Raw genomic sequence first — 11,544 nt, 5'->3', positions numbered from 1 at the left:
AAGGGTGAGGACTGAGCCTTGATGACAGTCAACAGTGGGAGGGGAGCTTGCCAAGGACCCTGCAGGAAAATGGACAGAGAAGAAGATTACAGTCACAAAAGCCCAGGAAAGAGAATAATTTACGTGAGAGAGTAGTGATAGAATTTTTCTGAGGGACCAACTAAGTTGAGGACAAATGCATTCTCGGGATTAATTCTCATTCTCTTAAATCCTTGGCAATCTTGGCAGTAAAGAGATGAAGTGGAAACCAGGTTGCTGTGTATTCAGGGAGGTGAGGAAACCAGGAGAGTGTGAGGGCAGGTTCCTCTTTCAAAAAATTCGATGGTCAAGAGGAAGAGAGATTGAGCAGTAACTGGAGGGCTAAGTGGGGCCTAAAGCATGCATTTATTTCAAGATCGGAGATATATGATTATGTTTTGATGTTAAAGGTGTGAGTGCAGTGGAGCAGAAGTTGCCGATGATGGGAAAGAAGAAGAACCAAGGAATAATCAATAAAACAAGCTTTTAGAGAAGATAGGAGATTAGACCAGTGGTTCTCGATGGGAGCAATTTTGCCCATTAGGGGACATTTGGCAATACCTGAAGATATTTATTTCACAACTGGAGGGGATTCTACTGACATCTAGTTGGGGGAGTTCAAGGATGCTAACAATGCATAGGATGGTGCCCCCATAACAAAGTATCCAGCCCCAAATGTCAGTAGGCAAAGAATGGGAAATACTGCCCTAGCAAACTAGGAGATATGGGCTTAGATAAGAAGACAGACATCTCTTTGTTTGCCAAGTGAAAGAAAAAAGAAACCATGATGTTTTGGGACTACTTTTGAAGTAGAGGCAAGAAGAGGAGAAATACTATTACCATTTCTCCGGGAAGATGTCAGGCCATTTGTAATTGAAGAGGGAAAGTTGAGACCATGTGAGAGTCAAAATCATAGAGAAATTGTGAAAAGATCTTTAGACAACTAAGAGATTAAATTGCTTGTTGGTCTTTTCCTTAAATGTTAAGGGTCCATTTAGAGTAGGTGAACTTGAATTTTTAGTGCTTCCCATATGATTTGTTGGGTAGGATTTACCCAGGCAGGGTATACACAGATGGTTGCAATTATCCAGGGCAGGTGTTATAATAGGACAGAGAGAGAAGAATTTAAGGTTTTGGAAAATAATGAAGTGATGAGCCATGGCATTTCATATGTTGTACCAAGGAAATGAGGATTCTAAATAGCACTATAGTGGAAGGGTAAATATCTTGGAAGTTTCCATGAGATAGGATAGCAAATAAAATCAATACAGGCTAAAAAGTGAACAGGGTAGAAGTATAGCTATGATGTTCAGAGAGAAAGATGTCTGACTTTTTGCCTTGGAGAGGGCAAGAGTTTCAAGAGATGATAATTTCAAGGTATATGGCCAATACAAGGAAGCCATAAACATGTGCTAGTTTATGCTCAAGAACATAGAATCATCTTGAATCAAGGCAGGGCTGGGAGTCAAAATAAAAAATGGGAGTCCGGTGCCAATGACTGATGTGTCAGGTCTATCTGTTGGTGCCAGTGCAGATGAGAAGCCAATGAAGTAAGTGCCTCAGTGGGGTTGGGATTTTTGATAAGTGGTGGGTAATGTGGTTTGATAAGGTGGTGAATACACTTTAAGGATGGAGAAGGTCAGGAACACCCACCGTATTGTTTTGAGGTTGTACATGATAAGTAAAACAAAGACTCAAGATCTGAAAGGAATGCATACTGGATGCACTGTGACGGAGTTATCTTTCGGTACAAAGGAGAAATAGAAATATTGTGAATTCTCTTATTAACATTTCATTTCAGAGCCCTGCCTGAAGTGGTCCACAGAAGCAAAAAAAGGAGGAGCATCCTGGTTCTCCTGGTTACTGACTGGGCATATTAACTCACAGACTTGCAAAATGGCAGCCACACATCTGCCCACTAAATTTGGTAAGTTTCTAGGATGGATGCCTTTCACCAGAAATGAGTTGTCTCTCCACTTTAGAGTCGCCACAAAGGAAGGGAGCTGAGCAGCCACAGAGGACTGCGAAGGAGGGACTGCAATGAGAGGAGATGGATGAAGTTTGCTCATGACTGATCAATGCCCTTTGGGACTTTGGAGGACGAGCATATGTGCATGGTGGGGGGGGGCAAGGAAATTTAGGGGATGGGAAATTTATCCTATCCATTTGTTTTATAAACTTGGGAAAGATAACACTCTACCTTTAGAAATTTCAATTTCTTTGCCTAAGAAAATTAGACTATACACCCACTTCTTATGGGCAGCAAGGCACCCTATTTTCTGACTCTGGGTGGGACAGGTCGCTCTCACTAATATGCTTTATGTTCACGTGTATGTGTGATGCAGTTGATGTGGGGCAATCTCTAGGCTTGTGGGTGTTGTAATTTTGGATGTGCCTAGACCTTCACGTCACTCTCTTCTCTGGCTCTGCCTATTCTAGATCCTGCCTGTGCCCATGAGAGGATCACAGAGGTAAGAAACTTCCCCTCTGGGTTGCAGGTGATCCAAGAATATTTTTTCTCCTAAAATACATTTCTATCCTCGGGTGAATGCATCTCCTCCCAGTACTCGCGCCTCACAACCCAACCTGCATCTCGAGCCTTCCAATGGTAATTCATGGACTTCTAACAAAATTCTCCCACTACCCTACCATTTATGATTTTTTTTCAGGCATCCTTCCTGCTGGGTGCTATTAGAGAAAGTAAAAGAAGGATATAAGACTGTCTTAGCCTCAAAAAATACAGGGTCACTCTGTGGGAAATGATTTTTTCATGGAGCAAGTGTTTCCTGCTTTGCAATGTGTTCAGGTCTGTGTCTGCCCATTCTGATAAAGGAGAGTAAGACTGTAAAAGCTCTCAGGCTATGAGTGGAGAGATATATTTCATCATGTGTTAGAGATGCCTTAAATTCTTGAGACTAGGTGAGATTACTTAAGGAGTGAGCATGAATAGAAAAGGAAGGATTCTGAGAACTGGGCCCTGGATTAAATGAAGCGAGTCCTCAGAATTTTGAAATTGCTATGAAACAGGTCTTTTGTTCCCAGTGCTGTCACCCGTGATCCTCTCCCTGAGAACATTGGTGGGGTTGGTTGATAGTTAAGACAGAATGTGTTGATATTTTAGAACTCAATAACCTTTGAGGATGTGAGCATGGACTTCACCCAGGAGGAGTGGGCACTGCTGAATTCATCTCAGAGAAAATTGTACAGAGATGTGATGCTGGAGAACTATAGAAACTTGGCTTCACTGGGTAAGAATGTGCACAATCCCTTCATTTGTCTTATTTCTAGCATGAGTGAACCCCTATCACCCGTGGGATAGACTATAGGTTTCTTGCAGTTTTTTAGCTTTTTACTTATAAGAAAATAAGCTGTATTTAGAAATAATTTACATACCACAATTTACTCATTTAATGTGCTCAAAAGAATTTTTTTAGTATAATCACAGTTGTGCAACCATCACCACTATCTAATTCTGGCACATTTTCATTGCCCTGCCTTCAGGACATTTCAGCCTTCCCTGCCTATAGCCACTGGCAACAACTAATCTACTTTCTACATCTGTAGATTTGCCTGGAATGAGAATTTCATATTAATGAATCATAGCACATGCAGTCTTTTTCGACTGGCCCTTTTCACTTTGCATAATATTTTCAAGGTTAATTCATGGTACAGCATTTATCAATATTTATTTTCTGTTTATTGCTGAATAATGTTCCCTTGTATATAGATATACCACATTTTACCATTCATCAGTTGATGGCCATTGGATTTTTGACACTTGTGCTATTATGAATAATGCTTCTACAAATGTTCATGCACAATGTTTTTGAGGGTAAGACAGTTGTGTGGATATGTTTTCACTTATATTGGGTATCTGCCTAGGTGTGGAATTGCTCGGTCATTTGGTAACTCTATGCTTAACATTTTGAAGAACTGTCCAACTGTTTTCTAAACCGGCTGTATCAATTTATATTCCCATTAGCAGTGTATAAAGGTTCCAAAGTCTCCACATTGTTACCAGCACTTATTATTATCTGTCTCTGATTATAGCTATCCTAGTGGTTGCAAAATGCTATCTCATCATGGTTTTGATTTGTGTTTTCCTCATAACTAATGATGTCGAGTATAGTTTAATGTTTATTGGTCACTTGTATTTCTTCTTTGAAGAAATGTACATTTAAGCCCTTTGCCCATTTAAAATTTGGATTTTTTTTATTGACTTGTGAGTGTTTTTTATATATTTGGGATATGAATCCCTTGTCAGATACATTAGCAAATATTTTCTCTCATTCTGTGTATTGTCTTTTCACTTTCCTGATGGTTTCATTTGCATCAGAAAAGTTTTTAATTTTGATAAAGTCCAACTTTATTTCAGTGGTTAATGTGTTTATTCTAAAGCCAGTACCATGCTGTCAATTACTGTAGCTTTATAGTAAGTTTTGAAATTGGGAGTATGATATCTCCAACTTTGTTTCTCCTTTTAAGATTGTTTTGACTATTCTGGATCCCTTGCATTTTTATATGAATTTTAGAGTTAGCTTGTCAATTTCTGCAAAGAATCCAGGTGGACTTTTCTTTTCTTTCTTTCTTTCTTTCTTTCTTTTCTTTCTTTCTTTCTTTCTTTCTTTCTTTCTTTCTTTCTTTCTTTCTTTCTTTCTTCTTTCTTTCTTTCTTTCTTTCTTTCCTTTTTTTCTTACTTTCTTCCTTCTTTCTTTCTTCTTTCTTTCTTTCTTCTTTCTTTCTTTCTTTCTTTCTTTCTTTCTTTCTTTCTTTCTTTCTTTCTTTCTTTCTTTCCTTTTTTTCTTTCTTTCTTTCTTTCTTTTCCTTCTTTCTTCCTTTCTTTCCTTTCCTTCTTTCTTCCTTTCTTCCTTTCTTCCTTTTCTTCCCTTTCTTTCTTTTCTTTCTTTTCTTTCTTTCCTTTCTTTCCTTCTTTCTTTCTTTCTTTGTATATTTAGTTAGTTAGTTAGTTAGTTATAGTTGTATTTTTATTATGGTGACATTGGTTAATGAAATCCAGTAAGTTTCAGGGGTACAATTCAACAGTAAGGCATATATGTACATTGCACTGTGTGGTCACCGCCCATAGTTAGATTTCTTTCTGTTACCACATATTTGACCCCTTTTACTCCATCTGCCTCTTCTCTCTCCCCTCCCCGCCACCTTCTGTTTACCACTAGTCTAATCTATGAACATAGGATGTCTTGCCATTTATTGAGGTCTTTAAATTCTGTCAACAATGTTTTATAGTTCTCAGTGTCTAAGTTATATGTCTTTTGTTAAATTCATTCCTAAGTATTTTCTTTTTGCTGCTATTGTCGATGAAATTGTTTTCTGGATTTTATTTTCACTATGTTCATTGCTAGTGTATAGAAATACAATTGATATTTTGTGTACGATCTTATATCTTGCAACCTTGTTGAACTTATTTATTAGTTCTAATAGGTTTTTCAATTGCTTCAAATTTTCTATTTATAAGCACATGACACCTGTGAATAGAGATAGTTTTTTTTTTTTCTTTCAAAACTGAATGCCTTTTATTTATTTTTTCCTTGCCCAATTGCCCTGGTTAGAGCCCTCAGAGTAATGTTGACTAGAAGTGGCCAGAGTGGACATTCTTTTATTAACATTCTTTTATTAAACTAATCTTAGGGGACCAGTTTTTTGTCTTTGTCTATTAAGTATATCTATAATAGGTAATTTTAAAACCTCATTTACTTATCTGGGCCCCTTAAGGGACATTGGCTGCTTCTCCCTACCATATGATGTATATTTTCCTGTTTACTTGCATGTCTCATTTGTTGTTGTTCTTGAAACCTGGGCATTTAGATAATTTACCAACTCTAGTACTGGATCCATCTGCCATCAAGATTTGTTTTCTTGTTGGTAATTATTTGTTTGTGAATACAGATAAATTCTGTATTCTCTGCAGTATGCAGCCACGGTTTCCTGCTAGTTTTCTATTTTAAGTACTTATTTTTATTTTTAAGCCTTGCTTCTTAGCGGTATATATTGGTCATTATAATTTAGTCTGCCAATCATTGGTTAAAAGATTTTTTTTTAATGCTTTCCCTATATCTCTTCCACCCTTTGCCAAAGGGATCTATGTGAGAAGTCACACCCTTAAGCCTCAAGCAACTTATAAGATAGCTTTTACTTCCTGCTTGGACTGGATCTTGAAAGTTTACTAAGTGCGACTTGGGACTTATCATTTTCTACATATTTCTCGTATGTGCACAGCCTCACTCATGCATACAGTCTTTTAGAGCCCCACAAACTTGCTGGAGCTTTTAAATTTTTTCTGTTGTTGCCTAGTTTTTCTTTCAAATTCCCAGCTAGTCTCTTGTTTTCCCCTAGTGAAATCACAGCCTTAAGTATCTTACTGGCATGTTACTATTGTTTTGGTAACACCTTGGGGGTGGGGAAAGAGCTTTTTTTCTGAGTAAAATCAAACAGGCACAACACACGGAGAAGAGAGATTTTCTAGGAAGCTGCAAGTTTAGAGAAAAAAAATACTGTGTCCTAGGGATGGTCTCTTTTTTTTTGCCATCACTCCTAAAAAGGTCAAACCCCTCTGCTGACTGCAAGGCTGCTGATTTTTGGCTTCTATGCTGTGGAGTTGGGGAGAAGGGCTAAGAATAATTTCAAGTTAAAATGTTCTCTTACCAAGGTTCAGAATTTCTTTTAGATAGACAATTTTCAATGTATTCTGTGGCTTTGGTTAATCTGTAGAGTTCTGAAGTACTTGATTCTAGTTATTATGCTCATTTGTTGTTTTAGTGGGAGGATGAGTTAACCAGGGTCCTCATTCTATCATTCTAGAAGTCAAGCTCTCAAGTGCTTTACTTTTGCTTTTGTTCATTAGAAATTTGTTATAATCATTTTTGCTGCTCCTAAAGTCACACTTGTGGATCTTCAGAACCTCAAAAGGCCAAGTTGTTGCAATTTGATGGTAGTTTTTCTGTACACTGCATGGTCCTCGCATGTATTGTTTTCTATTATAGGGCATCAATTCAGCAAACCCGCTTTGATCGCCAAGATGGAGCGAGAAGATGAAATGGAGACAGTAGAGAGAAGTCACCAAGATACTTATTCAGGTGACTACCAGGCATATATGAATGTTTCATCTACCAGATTTGGTTGGAGTAAGGAGAAGTTACATTATGAAATGTCAATCAGGAAATTTAAAAAATATCCTTTTAGTTTAAGGAGAAAGCAGAAATTATTTGATGTAAGCTTCCTCGTGTAGTTTTAATTTTCCCCAGTCTTGCACTTTTTACCTATCATTTCATACTCTCTGTGCTCTGAAAGATATGTCTTGCTCTTTAATATTAACATTTGGAATAACTGTCTAATTCTTCCTATTTTGCATATATAATAATAACCCTTTCCTGTCAACATAATTTTCAATTATTATAGGACCATTTTTAGTAAATTACATAAAATACTAAACCAATTAAGTATCATTCTTTTGATTATGAATACATTTTTCTTTCACATTGTCTTCCTAAGTTTAGGGTCAAATTTTAAAAGAAATCCACATGGGCCTTACTTTTTTATCATCATCTTCCCATATTTCCTAATCTAGCATTTTGAGGTTATGTTTCCCGTTTGTTAAAGACAGGTTTTGTGAGCTTTACTGCTTTTATCAACATATTCTCACCATGTCTTTTCCAAAACTTACTTTCCCCCAATTTATTCAGATGGGATAATTCTCCTGAAAACCAAACATTTACGACATAAACAAGATTTTTTGAAGAAAGAAACACTTAATGGCAAGAAGAAGGTAAGATTCACATGCAATAATTTCTTAAACTGCACATTAGAAGCCAGAACTCCGTGTGATAGAAAAGGAGCACAAGAACTAGAGGGTAATTCGAGGCAATTAACTCACACTTGTCTCACCAAAAGAAAATAGGTTTTCTAAATATTATTAACTTGGAAAGAAACTCACAACCAAGCACCAAAAATGGTTACAGAGGATCCCCAAAGTAAATATTTTCATAATGGAGATTAGATATTATATGTTTAAAATATAATCCACTCTAAAGCAATTACATGTTAAAACTACTGAAGAGACCCCGATGGAGCCATCTAGTATAGCATTCAGCTTACTCGATTAAGCTGATAAACTTAAGCAGTCAGAAATTATTTATTCACTAAGAAAATGTTAAACAAATTCTAATGCCAATAAAGTGCTTGTTAGACATGTTAGAATTTATGTGGGGAGAGATTCTCAGTATGTTGAATATGGTGTCTTGTGATCATAACTCACATTTTAATCAACAGGAGCAAACTCATGAAGATGAACTCATCGAAGGGCATGAAACTATTAAAGCCTTGAGCAAGAAATCTAGCATTACTCAGAATAAGAGAATTCATCCTAGAGAGAAACCTCATCAATGCCTTGACTCTGGAAAAGCCCTCAGAGATCGTTCACTTCTTAAGCCACATGAGAGAATACTTCCTGGGAGAAAATCTCGTGCATGTAAAAAAGATGAAAATGTCTTAATCAGGAGCTCTTACTTAGCTGAACACAAGAGACAACATACAAAAGACAAATCCTATGAATGCAGTGACTGTGGGAAAGTTTTAAGTTCAATCTTATACCTTAAGAGACATGAAAAAACTCACATTAGAGAGAAATCTTTTGAATGTAGTCAGTGCGGCAAATTATTACAAAGCCGCTCATCCGTTAAGTTGCACATGAGAACCCACACTGGAGAAAAACCTTTTAAGTGTAATCAGTGCGGGAAAGCATACAGCTCAAGTTCTTACCTTACACGACACAAAAGAATTCATACTGGGGAGAAGCCCTATGAATGCGATGACTGTGGAAAAACCTTCAGAGATAGCTCACTTCTCACACAACATAAAGGAATTCATTTAAGAGAAAAACCCTACAAATGTAATCAATGCAGCCAATCATTCACTAGGAGATCTAGGCTTACCATGCACAAGATAATACATACTGGAGAGAAACCCTATGCATGTAATGACTGTGGGAAAACTTTTAGTATTTTTGCATACCTTACGAGACATAAGGGAATTCACACTAGAGAGAAATCCATTGAATGTAGCCACTGTGGAAAAGTACTAAGTAGTCAGTCATCCCTTAAGACACACCTGCGGATACATACTGGAGAGAAACCCTACAAGTGTGACCAATGTGGGAAAACTTTTCGAATGAGCTCTAATCTTATTGTGCACAAGAAAACTCATACTGGAGAGAAACCCTATAAGTGCAGTGACTGTGGGAAATCCTTTAGGGATCGCTCATGCCTTAAAGAACATGTGAGAATTCACACTGGAGAAAAACCCTTTACATGTAATGAATGTGGAAAAGCCTTCAGAGTAAAATCTTTCCTCATTTTGCACGAGAAAATACACACAAGAATGAAACAATATGAATGTAAGGAATGTGGGAAAGTCTTCAGTGGTTTCTTATCTCATAGGAGACATATGAAAAATCACACCAAAGAAAAGAAACCTTTTAAGTGTAGCGAGTGTGGAAAAGCCTTTCGGAGGCATGTATCTCTTACAATACACATAAGAACTCACACAGGAGAGAAACCCTATGAGTGTAATCAATGTGGGAAAACCTTTAGTGTGAGGTGTAATCTTACTGTGCACAAAAGAGTACATACTGGAGAAAAACCATATCAATGCAATGTCTGTGGGCATGCTTTCAGTAAACTCTTATACCTCCGGTGTCATGAGAAAACTCATAATGAATAAAATTTCTAATGATATTCATATGGAACAGCATTGAACTCTCAATCTTCAAGACATACAAGCAAATGCTAACTGAAGAGAAAAACTGGGTGTGAAAAGAATATGAGAAAGTCCTAAGATGAACTCAGGAAGGACAGAAACCTTGGAGCAGCAGAAGGACAAAAACTGACTTGATCTTGATTATCTGTATGAATACAGACCTTGAAAGTGGAGCCTCATCATTTTTTATTTCCTTAAAAAATAAAAGTACTAATAATGATAATTAAAAATGTGAGAAGGCCTCTGAATAACGTGTATGTGGGAGAAACATCAGTTATGCAATGGCCATGAGAAATCCTTTATTCATCAATCATCCCTTAGAAGATTTATAATAGTTCAACACTGAAGAGAATAACTTAGTATCTAAGACTTGCTACTTGAGAAAAATGAACACCTAATGTATTAAGTTACTATGTTTTCAATGTGTGTGTATGTGTGTGTGTTGTGGTGGTGGGAGGAAGGTTTCTTTTACTCCCAACTGACTGCAATTACTAACCAAAATAATCCATGGCATGTCAGTTTTTAAAATTGAATATAAGGTAAAAATATTATTTGGTATAGGAATGTGTGTTTAATAGATGTTTACCTATTAGATAAAGCTTTTAGAATATTACTCAGCTGTATAAAATGAAATTTTACCATTTGTGACAATGTAGATAAAACTAGAGGATATTTTGCTAAATAAGTTAGAAGACAGACATATACCATATGATTTCACTTATATGTGGAATCTGAGGAACAAAATGAACAAACAAAATGAAAACAGACTCATAGATGCAGAGAACAAGCTGGTGACTGCCAAATGGGAGTGGAGGTTAGGCAGCTGGGTGAAAAATGTGAAAAGATTAAGAATTATAAATTGGTAGTCATGAAATAGTCATGGGAACATAAAGTGCAGCATAGGGAATATAGGCAATAATAATTGTAACAACTATAGTGCCACGTGGGTACTAGACTAATGGTATCACTTTGTAAATTATAAATGTCTAACCGCTATGTTGTACACCTGAAACTAATACAAAATAATGTCAATTCTAATTGAAAAATAAAAATAAAAACTTTTAAATTGTGTTTATAAATCATATATATAAACTTCATGTCTCTTGATCTACTATTTCCTGACACATGGTCCATAATGAATCCTCCTACAAAAATTGTGGATGATTAATTCTTGAGATTCTGAACTTAATGACACACGTTGTTGTTTACATTTATCATGTACAGAACTGTATAACTCCATGAAGTTTTACAAGATAAAAAAAAACAACTGTATTGACTACCACAAACACTGGTCAAAATAGATTATCAGTACCCAAGAATTATCCTTTAATTCTTTCTTTAAATCACTAATTGTCTTGATTCCTACTACCAGAATGTAATCTATGAAATCATACGCATTTTAACAGTTTATTGAGATAATTTACATACCATAAAGTTCACCCTTTTTGAAGAGTAAAATTCAATGTTTTTAAGTATATTTATACAGAGTTATATGCATCCTTGTACCTGATGTCATATATTATCATTTGTTCCCATTCTGCTCCACATATTTACAAGATCCATCTATGTTCCATTTAGTGGGAGTTACTGTCATTGCTGTATAATTTTCTTTGTATGCACAATTCATTCAACTGTTTTTGGACATTTGGATTATAGCTGGGGTAGTTTATAAATAGTTCTGTAGTGAACATTCTTGTTCATGTTTTTTTGGTTCATGGTTCATACTTTTGTTGAGTATATTTAGCAGTGCAATTT

General features: G+C 36.2%; 2 protein-coding genes across 2 annotated transcripts; both read left to right on the top strand.

The window, feature by feature from the left end:
• Positions 1 to 1,904: 1,904 nt before the first annotated feature.
• LOC105309233 (zinc finger protein 560-like) lies at positions 1,905 to 8,138 on the top strand. The gene is made up of 6 exons (XM_023526080.1): positions 1,905 to 1,945; positions 2,458 to 2,489; positions 3,140 to 3,266; positions 7,020 to 7,160; positions 7,719 to 7,801; positions 8,067 to 8,138. The coding sequence occupies exons 1-6, from the start codon at positions 1,915 to 1,917 to the stop codon at positions 8,136 to 8,138; spliced, it is 486 nt and encodes a 161-aa protein (XP_023381848.1). The 5' UTR covers positions 1,905 to 1,914.
• Positions 8,139 to 8,223: 85 nt separating this feature from the next.
• Positions 8,224 to 9,753, top strand: LOC111733931 (zinc finger protein OZF-like). Its single transcript, XM_023526079.1, has one exon. The coding sequence runs from the start codon at positions 8,224 to 8,226 to the stop codon at positions 9,751 to 9,753; it is 1,530 nt and encodes a 509-aa protein (XP_023381847.1).
• Positions 9,754 to 11,544: the final 1,791 nt, after the last annotated feature.

Source organism: Pteropus vampyrus, unplaced genomic scaffold (genome assembly GCF_000151845.1).
Source record: "Pteropus vampyrus isolate Shadow unplaced genomic scaffold, Pvam_2.0 Scaffold699, whole genome shotgun sequence".
NCBI lineage: Eukaryota > Metazoa > Chordata > Mammalia > Chiroptera > Pteropodidae > Pteropus > Pteropus vampyrus.
Note: the sequence above shows the minus strand (reverse complement) of the source record. Positions and strands in the feature narration are given on the sequence as shown.